The sequence below is a fragment of the Neolamprologus multifasciatus genome, chromosome 20 (genome assembly GCF_963576455.1).
Source record: "Neolamprologus multifasciatus chromosome 20, fNeoMul1.2, whole genome shotgun sequence".
In the NCBI taxonomy this organism is placed as follows: Eukaryota; Metazoa; Chordata; class Actinopteri; order Cichliformes; family Cichlidae; genus Neolamprologus; species Neolamprologus multifasciatus.
The window spans coordinates 8452206-8474600 of NC_140458.1; the positions used below are offsets into that span (position 1 = coordinate 8452206).

Consider the following 22395-nt stretch of genomic DNA (forward strand, 5'->3'; position numbering starts at 1 on the left):
ACAGTACACTCGACTGTTTCTTTACTTCCTGTTGTTAAAAATGAAAGGTTTTGATTGGCTTTTCTCTCTGTCAATCACACAATTGCCATGCCCTCTCGAGGGCAGCGGTCACAGGGTTTCGACCAAAGTAGAAACTTTAGGTGTGCATTTGGTAGCGTTTAAAGACGTGTAGATATAACGCATGCCTGCAAAACTGCTGTGTCCCATTAAAATCCACTCCAGAAATTAATCGTGCAGTTATGTAGAGCTGCAACAACCCCAGAGCCCTTCGGTGGCAGTGGTTTCTATTAATGAGGTCACTGTTTGTTTTGTGGACTGTTGCACGATATGGGCCTCTACCTCCTCCTCCTCCTCCTCCTTACTTGTTCATATTCTATTTTTGCAGGGATTTCAAAGAACCAGCCAGGTTGCTGTGGCTACATGGAAAAAAAAGGATGTCTGGGCTCACACAGGTAAGTATAAGCTTCAAAAGATCTGCGGCGGTGGAGCGGAAACAACTATTGTTTTCTCCAAGCCACAGCTACAGCAAGCTACAGCATCATCTTATAATGAGACAATTAAAACTGATTTCTTGGACAGAAGAGGCAGCCCAGTATATTGAATTATTAGAAATTCTTTGAAATGCAGTGGCAGCGCCTTTTATGGTGATTAATTGGTCACACGGGGATCAGTTAGAACATGAAAGTGGCCTATATATAGTGTGTAATCATTAACAGAGGTATCAGCATATAATATAGCATTACAGATTAAAGCTGAACAAAATGGATCCTGTTATGCTGCAGTGGGTGTAATCAGCTTTTCTTTTTTTTGCCTCATTGTCAGGTGATTGTGTAGAAACAGCAATCTGTTTATTATTTCACTGGAGAACAGCTTAGCTTTGAAAACTGCCTCACATTTTCTACTTTGTTTCCGAAAGAGCAATTTAGCTGACACCAGAATACTGAAAACCCCACTTAAACTCTAATATAGTGACATGGATCATAATATGCTGACATGGGCTCCACGATTTAGTGTTCCTGCATGAATAACTGCAGTATAGTAAATAAGTAACGGTGACATGTCTCTCCCCTCTCATTCACCACTTCATACCATAGTCGAATTGTTGCTTTGCCGTCAATCAAAAGTCGTTTGAAAAGAAACCAGCGTCACATGAAGACAAGAGACCGTGTCAGTCAAGCAGTATAGACATTTAAATCATCTCCAGCGTTAAAGTGTGTTCAGAGTCCCACTACACTCTGCGTGACCCTCTGCTGTCACAGCAGGGTGGTATGCGAGTTGTTAACATATCTCAATTACTTAGATTGAGTTAGTCACACAGGTACAGCGGCAGGTCACGGAAGAACAGTTCCCACATAATGATTTGCTGTTAATATTAGATTCCAGTCCCCGTGGGATTGTCACACTTAGAGCAGCTGGAGAAAATTACCTGCCAGCTTTCAGACAAGGAAGTGAGCTATATTTATTTACGCAGTGTTATTTTTTTTTTTACAAGTTGACATGCTTTTAAAGTGATAATTATTCTGACGCTGCTTTTCAGTCTTCTTTGTGATAGATGAATGTGTGTGAGATCTTAACACAGTTTAGCAACAGCGGATGTCTGCGTGTTTCCGGCCGAACGTGTGACTGATTCGCTCAGTGATGTTGATTACTCGCCGATGGCTGTCGCTGCCGAAATCTATGAAATTATTTCCTGCACTATCTCCTTCAAGTACATGAGAATGAGATTTCTGTTTAATGATCTTCCTCGCCTTGAAATAAATTTGCACCCCAAATCTCATCTACAGAGAGAGAACAAGTGGTGCTTCGGAGAGAGGTCATTTAGATGTGGATTAAACCGCAGTCACACTCAGTGCACCGTTCATTGACCTTATAGCAAAAACAAAAGCACAGAGACATTTTTTTCCAACTGTAAAGCCAAAAGAAATAGTTCATCCAAAAATCAAATTAACATGATTTCCCTCTTGCCTATAGTGCTGTTTTTCCCAGATTGTTTGGTGTGAGTTTCCAGGTTTTGGAGTTTTCCATCTTCCCTTAAACATATAAGAAGTAAAAGTAAAAGTAAATCCAGTTGAACTGACGCTCGAGGTGATTAAAAAAAATGCATGTGAGAAAGTCTGCATCAGTGTCTCTTTATATAAATCATGACCTGGCTACTCAACAAAAATCCACAAACCATCTAGTGAGCAGTCTCATGTAGGAACTATTTTCTTAGTCAGTGAAGCTAACACTTCAGCTTTTATCCTGTCATGCTCTTTCCAACATGAGATCTCGTCACGGGTAGTTGGACTCTTTCTTCTGGAGAATCATAGGATTGGCAAATCTGGTTTGGTATAGAAAGAGATTTGCACGCAAGTTTGATTAACTAAATCATGATTTCTTCCAATAGACATTGCTGCTGAGTTTTCTTTTCTTTTTTGGCACCACAAGGTATAACTTGCATTCCCTGGCCATCTAATTAGATACACTTTGCTAGTACTGTGTTGGACCTCATTTTGCTTTCAGAACTGGCTTAATTCTCTGTGGCATAGATTCGACAAGGTGCTGGAACTATTCCTTGGAGATTTCAGTCCATGTTGACATGATAGCATCACACAGTTGCTGCAGATTTGTCATCCATGATGTGAATTTCCTGTTCCAAGAGATGATTAGAGTTTTGTGACAAAGCAGCCGTCAGAAAATGTGTGACATGGTCAGCATCAATATTCAGGTAGGGTGTGGTGTTTAAACAACATGCTGTTTATGCCAAATTCTGACTCGACCATCCAAATGTGGCAGCAGACATCAAGACTCATCAGGCAACATTTTTCCAATCTTCTGTTATCCAGAATTGATGAGCCACTTGTGAATTGTAGCCTTAGATTTCATTTTACACGAGTAGCACCTGGTGTGGTTGATGCTGTGCTTTCAGAGATGCTCTTCTACATACCTCGGTTGTAACCAGTGGTTGAGTTAATTGAGTTGCTACTGCTTTCCTATAAGCTGGAAGCAGTCTGGTCATTCTCCTCTTGACTTCTGGCATTGCTAAAGGGATCACACAGAGAAGTGCTCCTCACTGGATATTTTCTCTTTTTTAGACCTTTCTCTGAAAACATTAGAGATGGTTGTGTGGCGAAAATACCACACTTAATTCTTCCCCATTCTGATGCTCAGTTTGAGTTTCAGCAGGTCATCTTGACCACGTATACATTTCTAAATGCTCTGAGTTGCTGCCATGTGATTGGCTGATTAGATATTTGCAGTTGAACAGGTGTGCTAGTAAAGTGACCAGAGAGTGTATCTCTATAACTCAGCAACTCACATCAAAACAGTTTGTTCTGAGGACCAGAATCGGCCTGTAGATGATCTCATATCATGAAGTCATAAAAGAAAAACTGAACAACCTCCAAAAGTCAGTAAATATCAGTTAACCTGGAGGTGACTGACTACACTGAGTCTTTACTGCTGTTTAACTCAAACCCAACAGAGGGCGCTCCACTTACTTAAGCAAGCCAACATTTAAACACATGTGAACACATAACAGCTGATGGATAAGCATCTGGCCTCTTTAAATCAGACAGACAGTAACGCTCTTGCAAAGTGATCCCTATTAAATTATTCGTTGTTTATCTATGCATCTATAGGACAATGTGTGTGTTCAAAAATAGTTATAGTATTTTTTTTCCCAGTGTGATATGCTGAACTACAAAGGTATTAAAAATTGAGTTGGCTAAACAAGATATAACAGGACAGAAAATGATTTGAGTTCTTTAATATTGTTGTAAATATATTGTTGTTATATTGTTATATGTTGATGTTTATTTAGAAAATAGATTATGTGTTTATTATAAAGCCACAATTGTACTGAAAAATCTTAGATAGTTGTTCTGTTAGTTAGCTTTTACACAATTATGGTCGCCCGCACCCAACGCTCATCTTCTGAGTGTAATTCATTCACAAAAAAATGAGAAAAAGCACACAATAAAGAAAGTTAACGATTATTTTTTATGTGGCAAGGTGTCTGTCTGTCCATCCGTTGATTCATTGTTCACAAGAGTCAGTTCTCCTCCCACAGGATTGGTCAGAATTTATACACCATGATCATTTAATGCGTCTCCATCGAAAACGATGAAGGTCATATTTGCTATTTTACAGGCACATTTCCATTTTCAGATGAATCACTAGTCCTTTTAGAGTGATCTGACAAAAAGGCTGTGATAAAATAATCAGACATGCCTACCGAATTCATCGAGTTGAACACAATTCAGTATTATCTTCTTATCATGTTTCAACTGATTTGTCCACCTTTTTCTTACTTTACATTAATTAGTATGTTTTAAAAAAGCACAACAATTGAATATGGGTTTGAACTGCCCTTTTCATAATCAGCAAATTCTGTAAAATATTTTTTAATCCTCATCAGTTCTTCTCTTGATTGGTTTCAGCTTTAAAATGCCAGAACAAAAAAAAATCAGAAGTTTGTGTAAACGTCCTCACATTTAAGAAGTAAATATTTTGAATTTTGGTCTAAAATTTGCTTTCTTATTTTTCTGTAATCAGAATAGTTGCTGATTGATGAACTTATACGCTAATCAGCTAATTATTGCAGCTCTGCTAATTATAATGTAATGCAGTGCTGTCCTTGTTACTGCGTACATTGTATATGAAGGGAAAAGGAGCTATTTAAGGAATAACCTCCTTGACTTTTGCCTGAGTGCTGATGACAAGTTGGATATCTAAGATGCATAAAAATGCGATTTTGACATGACTTCAAAAAGAGAAGCATACGGATGAGGTGGACCCTCTGCCAACAGAGAGATGAGGAAACAGATGGGTTTTACACAAACAGCACAAACATCAAGAACACTGAGTTAAAGAGCTTGGCAGTCTCACTTGATGAAACAGTGAGGAATGGAGGCGCTTTTAATGAGCATCTCTCCTGTGATGCAGAATGTGAAAAGACAAACTGTTAGCTCTTAAAGGGGCAGTTACAGTTGGTTGGTCCTGGCTGGTTTTACCAACCTCTTGTTGAGTGACTTTGGTCAGGGTGCATACCTGCTGGTTATGCAGTGGGGCACTGTTTGCATGTGGATTTGAGGAGCTTGAAAACGATGCAGAGCAGATTTTCTCCTTCAGCTGAATCATCCAGTTGAACTGACAGCACTGTCATCAACATCAAAGCCTGTTTTTTTTTTGTTTTTTTTCTTAGATTGTTTACGCTGACAGTTGGTGAACAGCCTACAGATGGCGCCAGATGTATGAAAAGGGTCAGAGCAAGGGCCGGCACCAAATAAAGGAGAGTTGAATTAGTTGATGATAATTTAGATAATTACGAAAATGATTAGTTGTTTGCTTTTTCACCAGCCAGTAACTGAGAGACACCTGCAGCAACTGAAATAAAGAGTGATTGTAAATTCAGCAGGAGCATCCATTAAGTCTATTTTATGACCGATCTTTGATGAATTAATGAGCTATTTATTCCATGAACAGTGAAAAAAAAGAGATCTCTGCATGTGCCCCAAACACCGAAATATTTATTTATATAAAACTCTTTAGTCTCACATGTCAGAAGCCAGAACCTGGAAATGTTTGGGAGCAAGAACCTGAAAGGACTCACTGATTAACAAAATTGTTGTTTAAGCTCTGCTTGTTTGCCGTGTTTACCACAATAGCCTGTGTATGACTTTCCTGTGCAGAGTAGCAAATCAGAATTTGAACTACATCAAATTAATAATGTAAAAAAACCTGCAGATATTTTTTTCAGTTAGTTTATATTTAAAATATAGGAAAGGAGTGTTTTGGATTTTTTAAATATTCAAATCGTTCATTTCAAAGCTGCTAAAGAATTAAAATAAATATTCAACAACAAAGTGTTTTAGTACTTCTGCTTTAAAAATTCTTGCACAGATACTTGAGTATTAACTTTTTTCCAGGTTAATTTCTATTTGATAGACTTTTTTAAAGTTCAGCTTTTTAGACAAGATCATGCTGGACAGAGCACATACTGTACTTTAAAGATTATTGTTATTATTAGATTCCCAATTTACTGATTAATCTAACAAATGACATAATATAGTAAAAAAAACATGTCTTCAAAGTTTTGTAATCAAACCTTTATCAAACGCTGCATGATTAAGGCAGATAACATATTAGCAAAATTGGCAAATATATTGACGTATTAGTGAAGAAAACGCAGCTACTTCGTTTTGTGTGCAGTGTTACCATTTTTCCAGTGTGCGAGGTTTAACGGTTCCTGTTGCTCTAGATTTGTGCGGTAGCATTTTATTAACCCCTTACTCCTTCAGAAGGCAGAAATATTTTCTCTCAGATAGTCACTCAGAAGATGATGGTGTTCTCAAGTCAATATCTTTGAAGTGTGGGTGTAGCACGCTCAATTTTGCAGGTTGTTTTAAATAATTTACCTGATCTGCTGCCAGCGAGAGGGCAGTGGGGGGTGCTGGCTGTGTGCCGGGTTTTGGAGCGTTGCAGATGAGGGGGTGTGATATAGTATGCAGGGCCACAGTTGCCCTACCTGCCTCCTGATGGCGATCGCTCACAGTGGCTGTTGTTACACACATAGCACACCCATGGGTGATGTAATTGGATTCTGTGGGTCCCCATTTTACAGTCCATTGCCGTGTAATGAAATCAGTTATTTACTTTCATCATAAAATCTGATAAGGGACAACATCTGCCGGGGTAAAGTTTGAGTGAGCGCCGCATGTGAATGTTGATGTGCGGTCTGCAGTGCTGCGAGCTTAATCAGCACTTGGCTGTAAACTTGTCATTTGACTCCACACGTGAAAACCGATATGCCGCTTTATTTTGTTACGTGTTTAACTTTAGGATAACTACCATGGAGGCAGGAGCCAGGATAATCACTGCTTCCCCATGTTGAAGGAAGGAGTGTGCAGCTAAGCGTCTTGTTTCTGAGCCCCTGCTCTGCTCTGCCTGCTGTCTCATTATACTGCTGCTGTGCTGCTGGAGGACACTGAAGGACACAAGCGATTGAATTCAAGTGTTGTATATTCCCTGGAAACCAATCAAGAAAAGCCCCAGAATAATAATCCCTGTCCGCTGTCATGATTCATTTTTATTTTGTTCCATATTTTTCTCTGGCTTTTGAGTCACTCAGAAAGAGTAGTTCCAGCATAAAATCAATGTTCCATTAAAATTTAATGACCAGGAAGGGCTTAATAGTGGTGGAACAGATGCCTCTGCTTTTGATAACGCCGACATCTCAGGAACTCTTATTCAAAGCTACATTGGTGCTGTCAGGTCCTCTGACCACTCCCGTTCCGAGCTGTTGTGAAAAACAAAGGATATTGGCATTTCTGTGCCTCCGAGCGGTGAAATTAAAAGTTAGTAAATTGACAGTAAAGCTCATAAAATCCCTCAAACATTGACAGAGGAGGCTACAGCTGATGGCACATTATAGTCATAATTACAATTACTCACTCTGCTAATGTTGACTAAGGGATACTCCAAACAGATACCAGGCTGGCCATTTTCTAAGTGTGTGGGCAAACATCTGCAGGATACATGTGTGTGTGCATGTGTTGATAATAAAAACACAAAAACACCCCGTTATCATTTAATAAAATCATATTTGACTGTTTTAAAGGGAAGGAGAGTGGACTTGCAGGTTCCTTGTGCTATTGTTTTTATTAATGTTATCATTGCTATTGTTGTCATCATTATTAATTGTAGCAGAACAAGATAAAATCAAAACACCCCTCAGCAATCATGGCTTAAGTTTCTTCATACTCAGCTGGAACAGAGAAAGACAGACAGAGAGAGAGAGAGAAGGAAGATAAATAGAGAGAAAGAGAGGATGAAAGTGGAAAATCTTAATCAGTTTTTTTTTCTTTGAGGACCATATGGAAGGTTTCAAGCAGCCAACCATATGTTGAAGGCTTTTGTCATGGAAATCATACTTTTTGGCACTTTTTCATTGCGCAGCCAAGCCGGGCACATAAATAGAAGAAAATAAATGAAAAAGGAAAAAAAAATACAACTAAAAAGAAAAACAGAACATGATCAAATCTTTGAGAATACACAGAGTTTGAAGGTTTTTTTTGTTTGTAACTTACAACAGATAGCTTTTTAATCAAGACACTCCCTGATTCACGTGGCCACCCAGACTGCAATTGGTACCTGTATTTGTCTTTTTTTTTCTTTAAATAAAAAAAGACAGCATGAATAGAAAAAGAGCAATTAAATGTCTACATGCATTGTCATATTATTGCTGTGATATATTTACAAATATATTTACAAAATTATCAAAGAGGAACAATGTTTCCCTACGTCTAAATCAGTGGTTTGGAATCAAATTGTGCCTCCCTCTCTGCAATTAGTATTTTCTCTGAGGACTAGCTGTAATACTCACAGTTTTAGATAGAAGCCCACAGGTATAATATATGTCCAATCAATCTTTTTTTTAATGATCTCGGTGCCTTCTGCCTTAGTAAAGGTTTTGGAGATGCCTTATATGCCATGGTGAAATGTAAAACATAGAATAAGTTGGAAGCAGTGATCTCTGCATTAGTTCACTAATACAGCGACGTGTGTTCGGCGAGTTAATCAGGAGACAGGTGGTTTGGATGCTCTCATGCAGTGATTCAGCTGTAGCGGTTAGGCGAGCATTGACAGGATGATGGTGAAACGGGGAGGAGAGGACGGACAAACAGAGCAGAAGCCCATCTTTACGCTCTTTTATCCTCAGCATTGTGTTTTTGTTTTATTAAGGGCAAGCTCAGCATTACTGTGATCGTGCCATCCATTTGGAATATGCAAATAGCTGACAGTGCATTTGCCTGCTGGTGCTTGACCTTCCCCTTGGAGGTCGCTCACCGACTCAATTACGCTCCCTATCTGCAGTCTGTCTGCAAACACCTGTTATCCTCCCACACTCCGCCACCCTCCGCCAATCCCACTTCAGCACATCTCATCCTCGCTGCGTCTGTTTAGAAGCAGTTGGGACAGGATGAGGACGGCTGTTGGGGTGGGGAGGGATGCGGGACAAATGATGTGGGAGTTAGAAGTGCATTACACCGCGTCGTTTTATTGCAACAGTGTTGAAAACTTTCTCCACCAAAGCAGTTCATGTCAAGATCATTTCCATTAGTGCTGGTTAAGATGTACGTGCAGCCAGCTTCATTCTGCCTCAGAGATTTCCTTCAACGGCACGTGACACGTTTGGGATCGGTTGCGACTTTACTTAACTATATTTAATTGCTTTATTATGTCAGTGTGTTAAATGAGATTTATTATGAACCTTCTAGCAATTCAGTTACTCAAGCTGCCAGAAGATATTTTTGCACCTGCTTGGCCAGAACAACAGTAATACTGTCAGGTGAATTCGAACAGATTTGGATACTTTCTCACAATTATTATTGCTTTTCCACCTTTGCAGACTTGGTGTAACTTAATTACACCTACATTATTTGACTTGTTTTTACATCTACATCCATGTCTATGTCGGCCGTTTATAAAAATTCCTTATCGCCTGAGATTTAAAGACAGAAAGTCCCGGAAAATCTTCAGTAATGAGGAGGAAGAGGAGGGGGAGGTGGACATTGGAGAAACCGTGAGATAAAGTTGTTTCATTTTATTGCCCTAAGTGGAGTTATGATTGTTATACATGTCAATTGCTATGTCAGGTAAGTTATTGCCACAAAAACAAAAATACTTCTGCAGTCATTCATTTGAAGTCTTCTAGCGCTGCTACTGTACATTGTTCCTCTTTAAAAAACTAAGTCCCATGGACTCTCTACAGTTTTCATGCATATAAACATTTTCTTTGAAAATCAGCAGCATCTTACAAGGTCAATGGATGTTCCTTTTTTTTTAAATTATAAACCATAAATAAATACATGATAAATAAGCAAGTCTTCAATAAATACACAAAATCAGGTAAATAAATAAATAAATAAATAGATAGATAAATAGGTAAATAAATAAAGTATTTACATGATAAATAGATGGTATGCATCTAAACCGTGGGCGGAGCTTTTAGCGACATATAAAACAGACAAACAAAAAAATTTGACTGTCACTTTGTAACTGAGGGTGGGTGAGTCCATACCTTCACTCTGAGGTAACACTGGCGGAGGGGGGGGGGGAGCACCTCGAACACTGGGTGAAGATTGCTCGTAAAGACTGGAGTTTATGGAAGCCACCACGGTGGAGGAAGAACAACGAGTTTTCATTGCTATAGACGAGTCAACCGCACATGGCACTTATTATAACGACGAGATCATTTGGTCTGGCTCTCAGTGTCTGTGCATCAGGGTGAGACTATGAATTTGATCAGGCGGAGTGCGTGATAACCTGTTCAACAGGCCAACGTTTTAAAACCACTGCTCTTGCAGAATTGAATTGGATGACCTATGATCTTAAATAGCTTATTTAACTCAGCTTTTTTTTTGTGAGTACCCACAGTTACAAAGAAGCATTTGATTAAGAAGGGATAATCAGCACAAAAAAATAAATTTAGAAAAATCAAATAGAAAAATAACATCCATTGAATTGAAACACTGGTGTGGAAAAGGGGGTTGTGTTTTTTACCTTTTTAAAATGATCTCCCTTTTTTGCAAATACTGTCATAGTTCACATTTTCATAAAAAGTTCATGTTGGCAGTTGCAAAAGAATTCAATTCTTAGCAAATAAAAAGCAGCATAAAAATACAAGAGGTCATTTTGTCTCTAAAAAACAAAAGAACACTGTTAGTCCTTTTTTATGTTTTTTTTTTCTTTTTTCGTTACTATTTCCTATAAAATATCAGGATTCTAAATATTATTACTATTGATATCAATATCATATTAGTCATTGATAAAAATTCACATGCCAGGCCTCATATATTATCGTGTGTGTGTGTGTCTGTGTCTGTGTGTGCACGCATGTCTTTGTGTGTTTCCATGTTCCCACATCCGTGGCAAGCATGTTGCTGAATTGTGTACATCTATCATCTACAGTCTCTATTTGGGGGAAGGTTGTTTGATTGTATGTTTCTGTGGACGATTAGCTACTGTGCAGGGAAAAAAATCCAGCATCTTCTGAAATTGTCTTTGCCATAATCATTAGAGTTTCTTCACGTAATCTCAGTGAAAATATTGCTTTCTAAAAAAAGGGAAGAAAAAAGGCATGGAGGGCAGAGTGAACAGGGTTATTGGTTGTGAACCTACAACAGGGGTTCAGTGTTTTACTTCTTCCTTGTGGTTAGTTTTCTGATCCAGAGTCATCTTCGTCTGCAGAGCCCTTGAAGCAAGCTGACTCATAGTGCTTGTTCAAGTAGGACTTGAGAGCGAAGGTCTTATTGCAGCGCTTGCATCTGTAGTGCTTGAAGGCAGAGTGTGTTTGCATGTGGGCGCGGAGGTTTGAACGGTCAGCAAAGGCTTTGCCACAGTGGGCGCAGGCAAAGGGCTTCTCCCCCGTGTGTGAGCGCATGTGACCTTGAAGCAGCCACGGCCTGCTGAAGGCTTTGTTGCACACCTCGCACTTGTGCTTGAGGTCGTGGGTGAGGATGTGCATGGCCAGCGCTGGCATGGATACGTACACTTTACTACAGGTGGGACACTTGCGGGCCATCTTGCTGTCCAGGCTGCGATGCGTCTGCTTGTGTCTGCTGAGGTTGGAGGAGGTGGCGTACGTCTTGCCGCACTCGTTGCAGGTGTGGCGAGGCGTGCCGGCTCCCCTCTCCTGAGCCCCGCCGTTGGCACTGCTGCTTCTGGAGCCTCCACCACGACTCTCCCCATCTCCCTTTCGCCTCGAGCGCCCGTCAGAGATGAAGAAGGCATCCATGGTGTAACCCTCGGCCAGGGCCTCCGATTCACCAGTGTAGAAGCCGCTGGCAGTCATGCCAGACTGGGGGCTGTCGGGGTGCTTCAGGTCAGGGTCACAGTACTCCCCTCCGCTGCTCACCTGGGTGTACAGGGGGTCTGACACTGGTGAAGCAAGCTTGTGCTCCATCTTCTTCTCCCCCTGGTATACAGATGGCGTGATGTAATCCTGGATGTATCCTGGACAAGAGAAACACACAAACACAATTGGCCAAGGGTTGTGATGAGTAAGGACACAGTGACATGCTAATGATTACATGATTGTAGTGTTGCATGATGGTGAAAGACTGAGTGGCAGAGCTAATTTCATTTTTTCCACAACCCACAGGTTTTACAGACAATAGCTCAGTGATGCAGGGAAACGTGCAAGCTCAGCTGCGTTTAGAGAGGTTGCAATTTTACAATAAAGATGAGCGCTAGATAATAGCTCATCAAAGAAGTCTCCTGTGTAGGAAGATGCATATTAAAACCCATCTTAAATGTAGTAGGCTCACTGACTGGCCCGTCTTTCACTGTGACTGCTGACATCAAAGAGAATTATGTTTTAGGACTAAATCCTAGAATAAAAATCTCCCCTTTTTTTACTATATTATTTTAAAGCTTTTTATACAGGTTTAACAAATTAAATGTGTTTCTTTGCTTGTTGTGAAACAGACTAATGTGATACATGCATATCTAATGCAGGTCTTTTGTGCTACTTCTTCAAGCAGGTTTAAACATGATGCAGTAGAGCAAAGCCCCTAAGTGATTTAAACTGCGCAGAGCATGGTTTCAGAGTGATATATTTTATTGGCATCATTCAAGTCTTTCCTTTCTCTCCGAAGCAGCTCAGTGCTACAGGAGCTGGAAGGCTCGCTGGCAGCTAAATGCATCAAAACGTAACTGGATCTAGCCTTACGTTATGAATCTCTGGAGCATATACTACCTTCAGGCTTGATATTGTATAGGTTAAACATAAGCGAGCAAACATAAAATGTGGTGAAATTTCCTTCCCCTGACAAATAGTGCATAACTGCAGAAAAAAAGCCATTCCTGCACCGTGTGCAGCAAGCAGTGGAAATTAGGTATTGACTTCTTTTTTAATGAAATTCAAAGTTTTGAAGTGATCAATAGGCTATCATCTGTAAAAAATAGTGCAGCTGTTAGAACAGCTGAGTGCTGGAGAAGACAGGAATAATGCGAGGAACAGATCAAGTACCTGCAACACACAATAGCACTCTATTGAGAGCGTGCTTGATATTGTGCAAAATGGCATCATGCACGTTTTTTGTGAAGAAGGTCACCTGTCTACAGCAGTGAGCACACTGAAGTACCTCCAAGAAACAAGCCATTAAGAAATCAGTTGAAGTGCTCTCTTACTGCAGCGTCTCCATTCCCAAGGGTTTGAGTTCACACACCCACTTTGTCAAAGATATGACCATGACATGCGGGGACAGGGAAAACACCAGGCCTGCGCACACAGTATTGTGCTGCACTGCATGGCTTCACTTTTTTAAATGCACAGATGGTGTTTGTCAGAAAGAGAGGAACACTTGTTTTCAAAACCAGATTATTAGAAAAAACACATGCTTATTTATCCTTTAAAAACATATTCTTATAATTACAGTTAAATAGGCAAATGCTGCTTCTGCTTCAGAAATTAAATCCACCTGTTTTGCAGCCACACTATTAAATGTTATGAATATAACTGCATGCTACAAATCACAGCATGGGCTTTTTCTGCTTCTTTTTTTTTTTTTAATCAACAAAGCATACTTTGCTGCATCAGTATAAGCAGAATTGTTTACTATGTTTCAATTACCCAAGGTCAGACACGAAGCTTTAGGACTCGAGCTGTATCAGCCTTTACAGCCCATAGACTCATTTCTGTAATGCAAAGCAAGCATGTAATTAATGGACCCTCTCAGCCACCCCTCTTTGTTGTTCGACAGACACTCAAGTCAAATGTCTCCACAATGGGGGGAAGAAACTCTCCTGGCACGGCAGAAGTGCTGATGTTAGGGATTTCAGCCACGCTGAGGATTCTTTTTTTTTAACTCGGCATGAAAAGAACAATTCTTTTGTTAGAATTAAACGCCTTTTGGCAACATTAATGTTTTGCCTTATTGTGTTTTCTTGCTTTTTAATATAATGCATTATTCACGGTGTTGAACAATAGATTCAAGAACAATAGAGAGTGACAAAAATTATACAAATGGATTTCTAATCATTTTAAATCTTGCAGAAGGAAAACTAAAAAACAGAATTAGCGTAAGCTGCATTATATGATTAAATATATAAAAATGTTTTAACAGACATAATTTTTTTTAGTCTTCACCTGGAAGTTATTTAGAGTTTGCAAACCTGTTCAGTCTCTTTTGCCCCGAATAACATTTTTTTTTTTAAATCCCCCGTCTTTTGAATTTCACCTTGTTGCTGACAAGGTTGAATAACAGGTGGGTATGAACACAGCATTTAGCCGTGGACCGTGAAGCCTTTCACGCCATGATAACATCCTGAGAAACCACAACAAAGACTCACATATGGCCCACCAAACGTGGCCACAAAATGGAAGCGGCGGGCTTAAAGCGGACCGTGAAAGTGAAGGTCGCCTCACAGCTCTGACTGGAGCTTAGTGCGAGCAGTGAGTGTGGTGTCCACAGTGCAGCTATGTGCCTTTCTTCGTGTTTACTGTACATCTGTCACGTGATCGGCCTCATTGCTGCCCCAAGCATTTTTGTCTCCCTTTTCTCCTTCCCCTCACTATCCCTTTAACCCAACTCCCCACCTCCCTCCTGGCTCTACTGTACACTGCGTTAATGTCTCTTGTGGCGGCGATAGGCCTGCACGGCTGAAACTCTAACCCCTGCTAGTTTTCAAATGCCCGGAAGGAAGAGAAAGATGTAGTGGAGCGATGGGGGTGGGGAGACTGTGCATGCTCCATTTGGATGGGAAGAGGGGGGCAAGGGAGGATCGGACCGTGATCGGAACTCAAGGACAATAACAGCTAAGGACAAATGTATCATCTGATGCTCATCGCTCATATTCATGAATTTTTTTTAGTCCACATGATGACCAGATATAGTCAGCCCATGTGTGTTAAGCCACCACAGGTTGGTGCAGTCATACAAATACGTAACAGGAGCTTCTCCTGATTAGACACACGTTTTGCTCCCTATTTACATAAACTAATCCGTGGCTTTGACCTGAATTGTGTCTGTCCTTCACTAGAGTCAAAAAACAAAAGTCTGGAAGCACACTGGTGGGGGTGGGGTGCCTCTGGAGAGGATTATTTAGGATACCAGTGCAAAAATCAGCTGGCTTAATATAACATCTAAATTAATTTACATGCTACAAGCATGCTGTTGGCTGACTCAAAGGAAATTCTCACTCAACAACAAAGCAAAAGAGGATACCATCTGTGCTAAGTGTGGAAATATCAGGCATGCTGAAATCAGCACCGGAGCTGTTTACAGGCAGGAGCGCTAGCACATCTTTAACTGGAGCAGCTCGGACTGGAGGCATGTTAACTCACCATTCTCGCTGAGACGAACCCCGAGGCTGGTCACCGAGTCTGTGATGGAGCGTGCAAAAGTGAACGAGTCGTCCAGGTGGTGATGATGATTGGAAGTGGCCACATTGGACGAAGAGAAATCATCAAGCTTGATCTTCTTTACCAAAAATGAGCGGGGCATGTTTCAATGGATAAAAACACAGAGCTGAGAAAAACGCATGAGAGAACGTAAAAGACCCTTCTGAGGAAGCACGCAAGCAGAGCTGGCTTGACGATAATCCTTGTGGTTAATGTGAAGACAAGAGCCAAAAACATAAGATAAGAAAGAAAATGGAAACCAGTGGACAACAAGGCTGCCGGCAATGCTGTGTGATACTCTCTGGCTCCCCCAGCTTCCCCCGGAAAAATAAAAAAATAAAAAATAAAAGCGATCCTGTTCAGCACTGGATAGCTCCTGTGATGCAGCAGGCTTAAGGGACCAGTGAGGAAGAGAAGAGATGGAGACAGACAGAGAGAGGAGGGAGAGAGAGAGACTGTCAGACTAGCTGAGATCAGCAATCACGCCAGCCTTTATATGGGGCACAGGCAGTGGAAGATCAGGTGGTGCTGCGAAATGGAGCTGCTTAGCTTTAATCCATCAAATGTCCCCGGGGACACACATCAAATTACTACTGAACCGTCTGTGCATTCGCACACAGACAGAGGAGAAAGAACACAGCCAGACCCCCACTGCCCCCACTGCTGCTCCCCCTCCTCCTCTCCTCCCCTCCCTCTTTCACCCCTCTTATGCTCCATGCTCAGAGGAGGAGTAAAAGAGGAGGGTAGACAATGGAGATGTGGATGAGAACACACTCAGTGTCCTGTCCCCCATTGTTTTCAGATGAAGTGGCACAGTTTATGTTTGTCTTGTACAGGCACGGCCTCCCTCATGTCACCTCCTTTACCACAAACAGCTTCAGATCTTTCCATCCCTTCGACACGCCGCACTGTACTCACATGCTGAGAGCACACATACAGTACAGAGGAGAGGCTATGAGAGCGTCTGGGAGAGCTGGACCTTTTTTAAAGCTGCACTGGATTCCAGCACTGCTGACGAGCTTGGCTACAGGGAAGTACAAGCGCCGCACAGCTCAGCTTCCCCCTCTCTCTCTCTCGCTCTCTCCCTCCCCATTACCAGTGCACAGATGTGTGTCCTGCCATGCGTGGCAGTGAATTATCTGATTAATTAATTACATCTTTTTTGATTAGGGTGAAATCCAGAATTAGATTCGTGCTCACTAAATTGGCTGCATATCTCTGGGTTGGTTTGTGTTTGTGTGAATTCATTAGCTCACACCGTGATTGTTATGCTGCATCATTTTTCATTAGAGATTTCATCACACGGGGAAAAAAAAAAGACAAAACAAAATCTTGCGGTTGCCTCACAAAGCAGAAAACACAAATGATGCACCTGTTTGATTCACTGTCAACAGGAAGCACTCGCATCACATCACTAGTTTGACTAAATGACATATTATTGTACAAATATGAATCAAGACTATTAAAATAAAATTGTTCCTCTTTCTGTTGTAAGTAACATCAGATCTGTGTGTGTCAATGTGTGCTTTGCTTTTCTCTTCCTGTGGCTTAAGCGGTGCTAGAAAATTCAGTATGATACAAAAGTTTCTCAGATATTTCTTTCACTGAACATTTTATTTATAAAATGTTTTATTTTTACATTTTATTTATAAAATGTCAGAAAATATTTTTTTAAAAATACCCACCAGAGATTCCCAAAACCCAAAGTAAAATCTTCAGATTACTTGTTTACTCTACATATCAGTGAAAACCCCAAGATATTCAGTTCAACGGACAAAAAAAATGAAATACCAGCTGTGTAAAGCTTTTACCAGATAACATATTTGATAATTGATTGTGCATCAGGGTGTCAAATTATTCATAGTTCGGGGGCCACATATGGCCAGTTTTATTTTGGGTGGGTCAGACCAGTAAAACCACTGAATAAAAACTAATCTGAAAAAGAAGCTTCCTTTTTATTTTTCCCTTTTTTAGAGTGATGTCCTGAAAATGTTTAATGAAAAATCCACTTACAAAACAAAATGTGGGTCAGTTGAGATTTTCTAAGGAGAATTTTAAGAAGCACAGTTTCAGGTTCTTCTGTAGTCAGTCAGTAAGCTGTTATTATATGTGCGTGTACTTTTAACAGATCACAGTTGATCTACAGAAAGACCGCACAAAACTGTAGCTTGTAGAGTATTTTGAAACTGAAACAACAACAGTATTTTACTTATCTACAAATTGAACAGCTTTAAGAATTTCTTTTCAGTTTTCATACTATGAAAAGCTATTTTGGTACAGCTCATTGGACCTTTCTCTTCTCCCTGCTTTTAATAATTAATTGAATGTCAGAATTAGCTGTGGTTAATTTACTGGCAATTAACTTGATTAATCTTTTTTTTTCTTTTATTTCAACATTCTGCCTTATTTAACTGGTAATACTATCACTTTTTTATTGATTGCATCTTGGATATTAACAGTAGTTGTTATAGATATTATAGAAGTCCAACATCAGGAGAACATGTTCAGTGTTTAGAGCCACTTGTGGATTCTCCTGAAAATGTCAGTTTTCTTGAGAACCTTTTGACTAATTTCATAAATATGGATTTTCCATGTTGATCATACTCTTAAAATTGAGCTTGAAAGTGGTAAAAGTTGGTGTAGATTTACTCAGACGTCTCGGCGTGCCCACTTCCTGCGGGCCTCCTAAATCATATTCTCCACTAACGGTGACCCTGTGGATCGACCGCGGCGGGTGTCAAGAGTGGACGGTTTAAATCTGTGCAGTCAGGATTTATCACAAATATGTGATTGTACATTACAGGACAAGTTGACGCCGCTGTCACCAGGCTTATAGTCCACAGCCAAGGACGAGCAAGGTCAGGGGAAGAATAACTGTCTGAAACAACGAACTGCGGTGAAGTTTTGTTTTTCTGGTGAAATACGTTTTTTAGTAAACACTCTTTGGTATGAGTCATCTGAGGAAATATTTCTCACAGTGTAATCTATTCTGACTGATCTAATTGCAGCTGTTTTCTTATTGTGATAATACATTAATGTTGCAGAGAGAAAAAACAAACATCTGTGCAGCTGCTGAGTTATTCTTCAGATTTCATTCCACAGAGCCTGGAGGTTAAATGAAGAATGAACCTTTCTTTGACTGATATTGACCTTTTTCTGCAGCTTCTTAAACCTGCAGTCTGTGTCTTCCTGAACTACAGCGCACCTCTGGCAAAAGCTCTTGTTATTCTGCTCTTTGTACAATGCAACAGAAAGTGTGCAGTATGTCGTTGAAGCATGAACTTTAGATCTGATACGCTCAAGGAGTTGTTAGTTAAGGGTAACATTTATTTTTGTTAGGGAGTGATATGACTTTTTTTCCTACCCTCTTAAATCTTTTAATTAATATTAAAAAAGTTTTAAGAAATCATAAATAAATAAAAAATAGAGTCATAGCATCTTCCCAGACACCAAGATGAAGTGCCTAAAATTTCACTTGTAACTGATTTCAGTTTTAAGGGCAACAAAATGTTTTCATTTTGCTGTTGTTTCCCAGAAGCTTTAAAAATTAATGCAGTAGGACAAAGCCCAAATATTAAACAGTTAGAAAAAAGTGTATCTGACATTTTACCATAAGTACTAAAAAAGGTGTCTTTTCTTAGTAAGCCTCCAATTTAGTCCTGGGCACATTGTTAAATACACCCATATTCAGGGTTTACAGAGAATGGTACAAAAAAGAAAATATCCAATAAATGGAACTTTTCTGGGGAAAAGTGATTTGTTGATGTCAGAGGGCAGAGGAGAATGGCGGAGATGGAGATTCCCGTCACGAATGTGCAGCTTTCATATTTTGTGTGATGCTGTCATGTCAATATAGACTAAAGGAGGGGTGTTTTCAGCACTTTGCTCAATCTATGCCACAAAGAACGAAGGCAGTTGAGGCGAAATTGGGTCCAATCCATTTTGCTGCCTTATTGCAAAAATTCAGGCAACAACAAATTTTACAATTGTGTAAAGAAGCCTTAAAGAGGAATGTTAAGGTAGCAGCCAAAGGCCATAACATTAAGAGATGCTATGCAACAACTATATCAGTAACAGAAAATTCATGATTTGGAATAGTGAGTTGCTTTGAATCCTGACCTCAAACTAACTGAGATGTCAGTGGGGGGTGTTGTGATCTTGAAGTTTGAGACATTGTAAAAATTGTGATGAACAGAAACAGATTTTGGGGGAAGTTGTGCAAATCTCAAGAAGCTACAGGAACCATTTCCAGATTGCACTGTGAGTCATTACTTCCAGATTTAAAAAGCAGCTGGCGTGTTACTAGTTTAGTCTTAACTGTGTTTCAGTTGAATTTTAAATGAAATTATGATCAAACAGCATTTTTGAATAATCCAGTTAAGAAATCCAGGTACTTGTAAAGTGCATAACCTTTAATAAAGACAGACTACAAACTTCCGCTAAGGTTGTAAATTACATCTACACATCTACACAAAGATATCTGGGTTTAGATTAGCTTATGACATTTCTGAAAAGAAAATCAACACAATGTCTGCAATTTCTTTATTATTTTTCAATCTGATATCTATGCATGAAGATTTATTGCACTATTTTGGACTGTTTTACAGTAGTAGTGAATTCTTCAAATAAATTCTTGACTCCATATTTCAAACAGTTGGACCAAGTTCCAACTCTGGTCAAATTTCCATGCAAATTATTGCAAATTAGAGTAACCCTGCTAACAAAGAGACAAACTGTAAAAACGCTATAATGCTCTAATGCTGGTGAAAAACCGTCTTGAATATTGATATCGTCCACATCTCCCAGAATGATGGCTTGCAATTTGGCTTTGTGGAATAAAACCACCTGTAACTGGAAAAGGCATCAACCAGTATGTTTACACCAACATCTCATTAAATATTCTGTGCTCAGGCTGTTCCCCACATGGCTTTAATATGATCTGCTAATTAATTACTGCAACATTTAATCTCATATGAATTTTAATGTTAAATTATAGAATACGTGCCACAAGTCTGCTACATGTTAGAGATGAACTGTGAAAAACAACACCTCAAACATTTCTACGGCAGCACGACACTTTTTTTTGCCAGTTGTTCCACATCCTCGCTCTCCTCCTAATGCCAGAGTTCTGGGCCACTTATGGCCCCCAGACTCCCACTGACATGTGGTCAGTGCCTCAGGATGTTACCATAGTGACTGCACCCCCGAAGGATGGAGGGGCTGGAGGGGCTTCTCTTCTGGTCAGATGGTGGGAGGGCTGAGATACTATCAGCCTTATTAACATCCTGTATGGCCCTCCAGGGTTATGGAGATGACCTGCCCAGCCACCTAAATGAAGTCAGTCTAGTTGATTTGTTCCTTCACACTGCTTCACCACAGAATTACCCTATCCGTTTATTTTATTACAGATGTGTCTTTTCTCTTGACATAATTAAAGAGTTATTGCACAGAAAACTTGATTTTTCACAGAGATTCACACGCATAAAACCTGAAACCTGAGCTGCTCATATAATAAGACTCAGTTGGGTTAGTGGAAGAAAAGCTAAGAGTCCATTGTGTAAACATCTATTTTTTGCTTTACTTGAGAGTGTGAGTGACATAACAAACAATTGACAACAGAAAATGTGAACGAAACCTCGAGTGACAAAAAAAAGACATCCCGACAGACAAAACCCAAGACTTAAAGGATGAAGACAAAAAAAAAGGATTAATTGTGTAGTAGTGTGTAGATATTTTGGCTATTTAAAGTCCAACAAAGAAGCAGAGCAGCATGCACTGCAAACTGTGTCGAAAGCATGTTACCACAAAGGCAGTTAAACACCACAACAAGACATGATGTCAATAAGCAGTGTCGGAAATGTTGGATTTAGGCAGCTGATTAAAATAACTGAGCTCCGTTAACGACTCCCTGGACATAAACATTTTCCACAGACAGCACTTTCCCAGCTGTACACAAACTGCAGAGACAGTTGAATGTCTGTGGCATCCTGTGAGGTCCTGAGGACATAGATACCCCCTCTTCAATTTTACATAAAAATAATATGAATTTGCAAGGAATGATGAGCACAGATGCTAGAATCTGACTGTTCTGTTGGTGTACTAAATAAATCGGCAAAGCCAAAACGGAGAAATGGCATTTTAAGGCATCAAAAAAAGAACTTAAATATGCAACATGTATTTATTAAATTACAAAATACTTCTAATTTATTTCCTTATTCTGCCACAGCTCTTTCACTGCATTTGGTGCAAACCTTCCTTTTACACTGACAGTGATGAGATGTGGCTCAGTGAAGAAGGTCAGGAAACCAGTAATGAATGTGCTGTAGATTTCGAGTTTAACATGAAGTCTGAATGGACCTTAACTGCCTCCCCAGTCACACGGTATCTAATGCTGTTTGGCAGATAGTGCAGTGTATCACTCATGCCCTATTTGGCTTGTGTCTGCCTGTTGTCCTGTATGCATCTCCGAGCGTGTGTGCGTTTGTTGTCCACGGGCAACTGTTCAGTAAATAGGGCAATTAAGTGTGAAAAGCAGAAAGGAGCTAGCATGTTCCTATCTCTTTGGTGGGGGAGATAATTTATGCTAATAACATCTCTACTGCTCAAGCTGCCCAAAAATGATAGCAGACCCTTTTGGCTTCAGAAGAATCTTTTCATCCTCTTGGAGAAAAAAAAAGTGGTTTCTCAACACCTTGCAAATAAGACAGCTGTGTGGCAGTGAATGGATCTCTCTCCCTCTCTCTCTGCCTTTCATCTCCAGATGATAATCTTTTCCCCTTCACTGTCTTGTATGGTGGATGTTTGTTCTTCATTTAGCCTGTGGAATACTTGAAACCTAGTTCCCCCTCTGTCTCCTCCCTGCTCTCTTATAGCCTTACACCCTGCACACAATCTATCATCATTTTTTCTTCAAGTGCCGTCAAAGGAAGTCGCAGTGTGTGTGAATGTATTACTGTAAATAGTATCCTATGCATGAGTGATATTTCTTAATAACACTTAAATTCGAG

The 22395-nt window shown here is 40.0% G+C and overlaps 1 protein-coding gene and 1 long non-coding RNA gene across 2 annotated transcripts; one reads left to right on the forward strand and one right to left on the reverse strand.

Annotated features, from left to right (window-relative positions):
• The first annotated feature begins 15 nt into the window (after positions 1 to 15).
• On the forward strand, positions 16 to 4379 carry LOC146494349 (uncharacterized). Its single transcript, XR_014871495.1, has 2 exons — positions 16 to 295; positions 386 to 4379. It is a non-coding gene; the product is annotated as an uncharacterized LOC146494349 (long non-coding RNA).
• Positions 4380 to 10351: 5972 nt separating this feature from the next.
• scrt2 (scratch family zinc finger 2) lies at positions 10352 to 15491 on the reverse strand. The gene is made up of 2 exons (XM_085145594.1): positions 15332 to 15491; positions 10352 to 11997 (listed from the first exon to the last, which is right to left on the reverse strand). The coding sequence occupies exons 1-2, from the start codon at positions 15489 to 15491 to the stop codon at positions 11198 to 11200; spliced, it is 960 nt and encodes a 319-aa protein (XP_085001720.1). The 3' UTR covers positions 10352 to 11197.
• Between the last annotated feature and the right edge of the window lie 6904 nt (positions 15492 to 22395).

What these genes read in the sequence shown, in the direction of transcription:
- scrt2 (XM_085145594.1), bottom strand. Translation starts at nt 15,491, where the DNA reads ATGCCCCGCTCATTTTTGGTAAAGAAGATCAAGCTTGATGATTTCTCT. An exon ending in GGTTCGTCTCAGCGAGAATG is followed by an intron (nt 11,998 to 15,331) that starts GTGAGTTAACAT and finishes TCTCTTGTCCAG; the next exon opens with GATACATCCAGGATTACATC.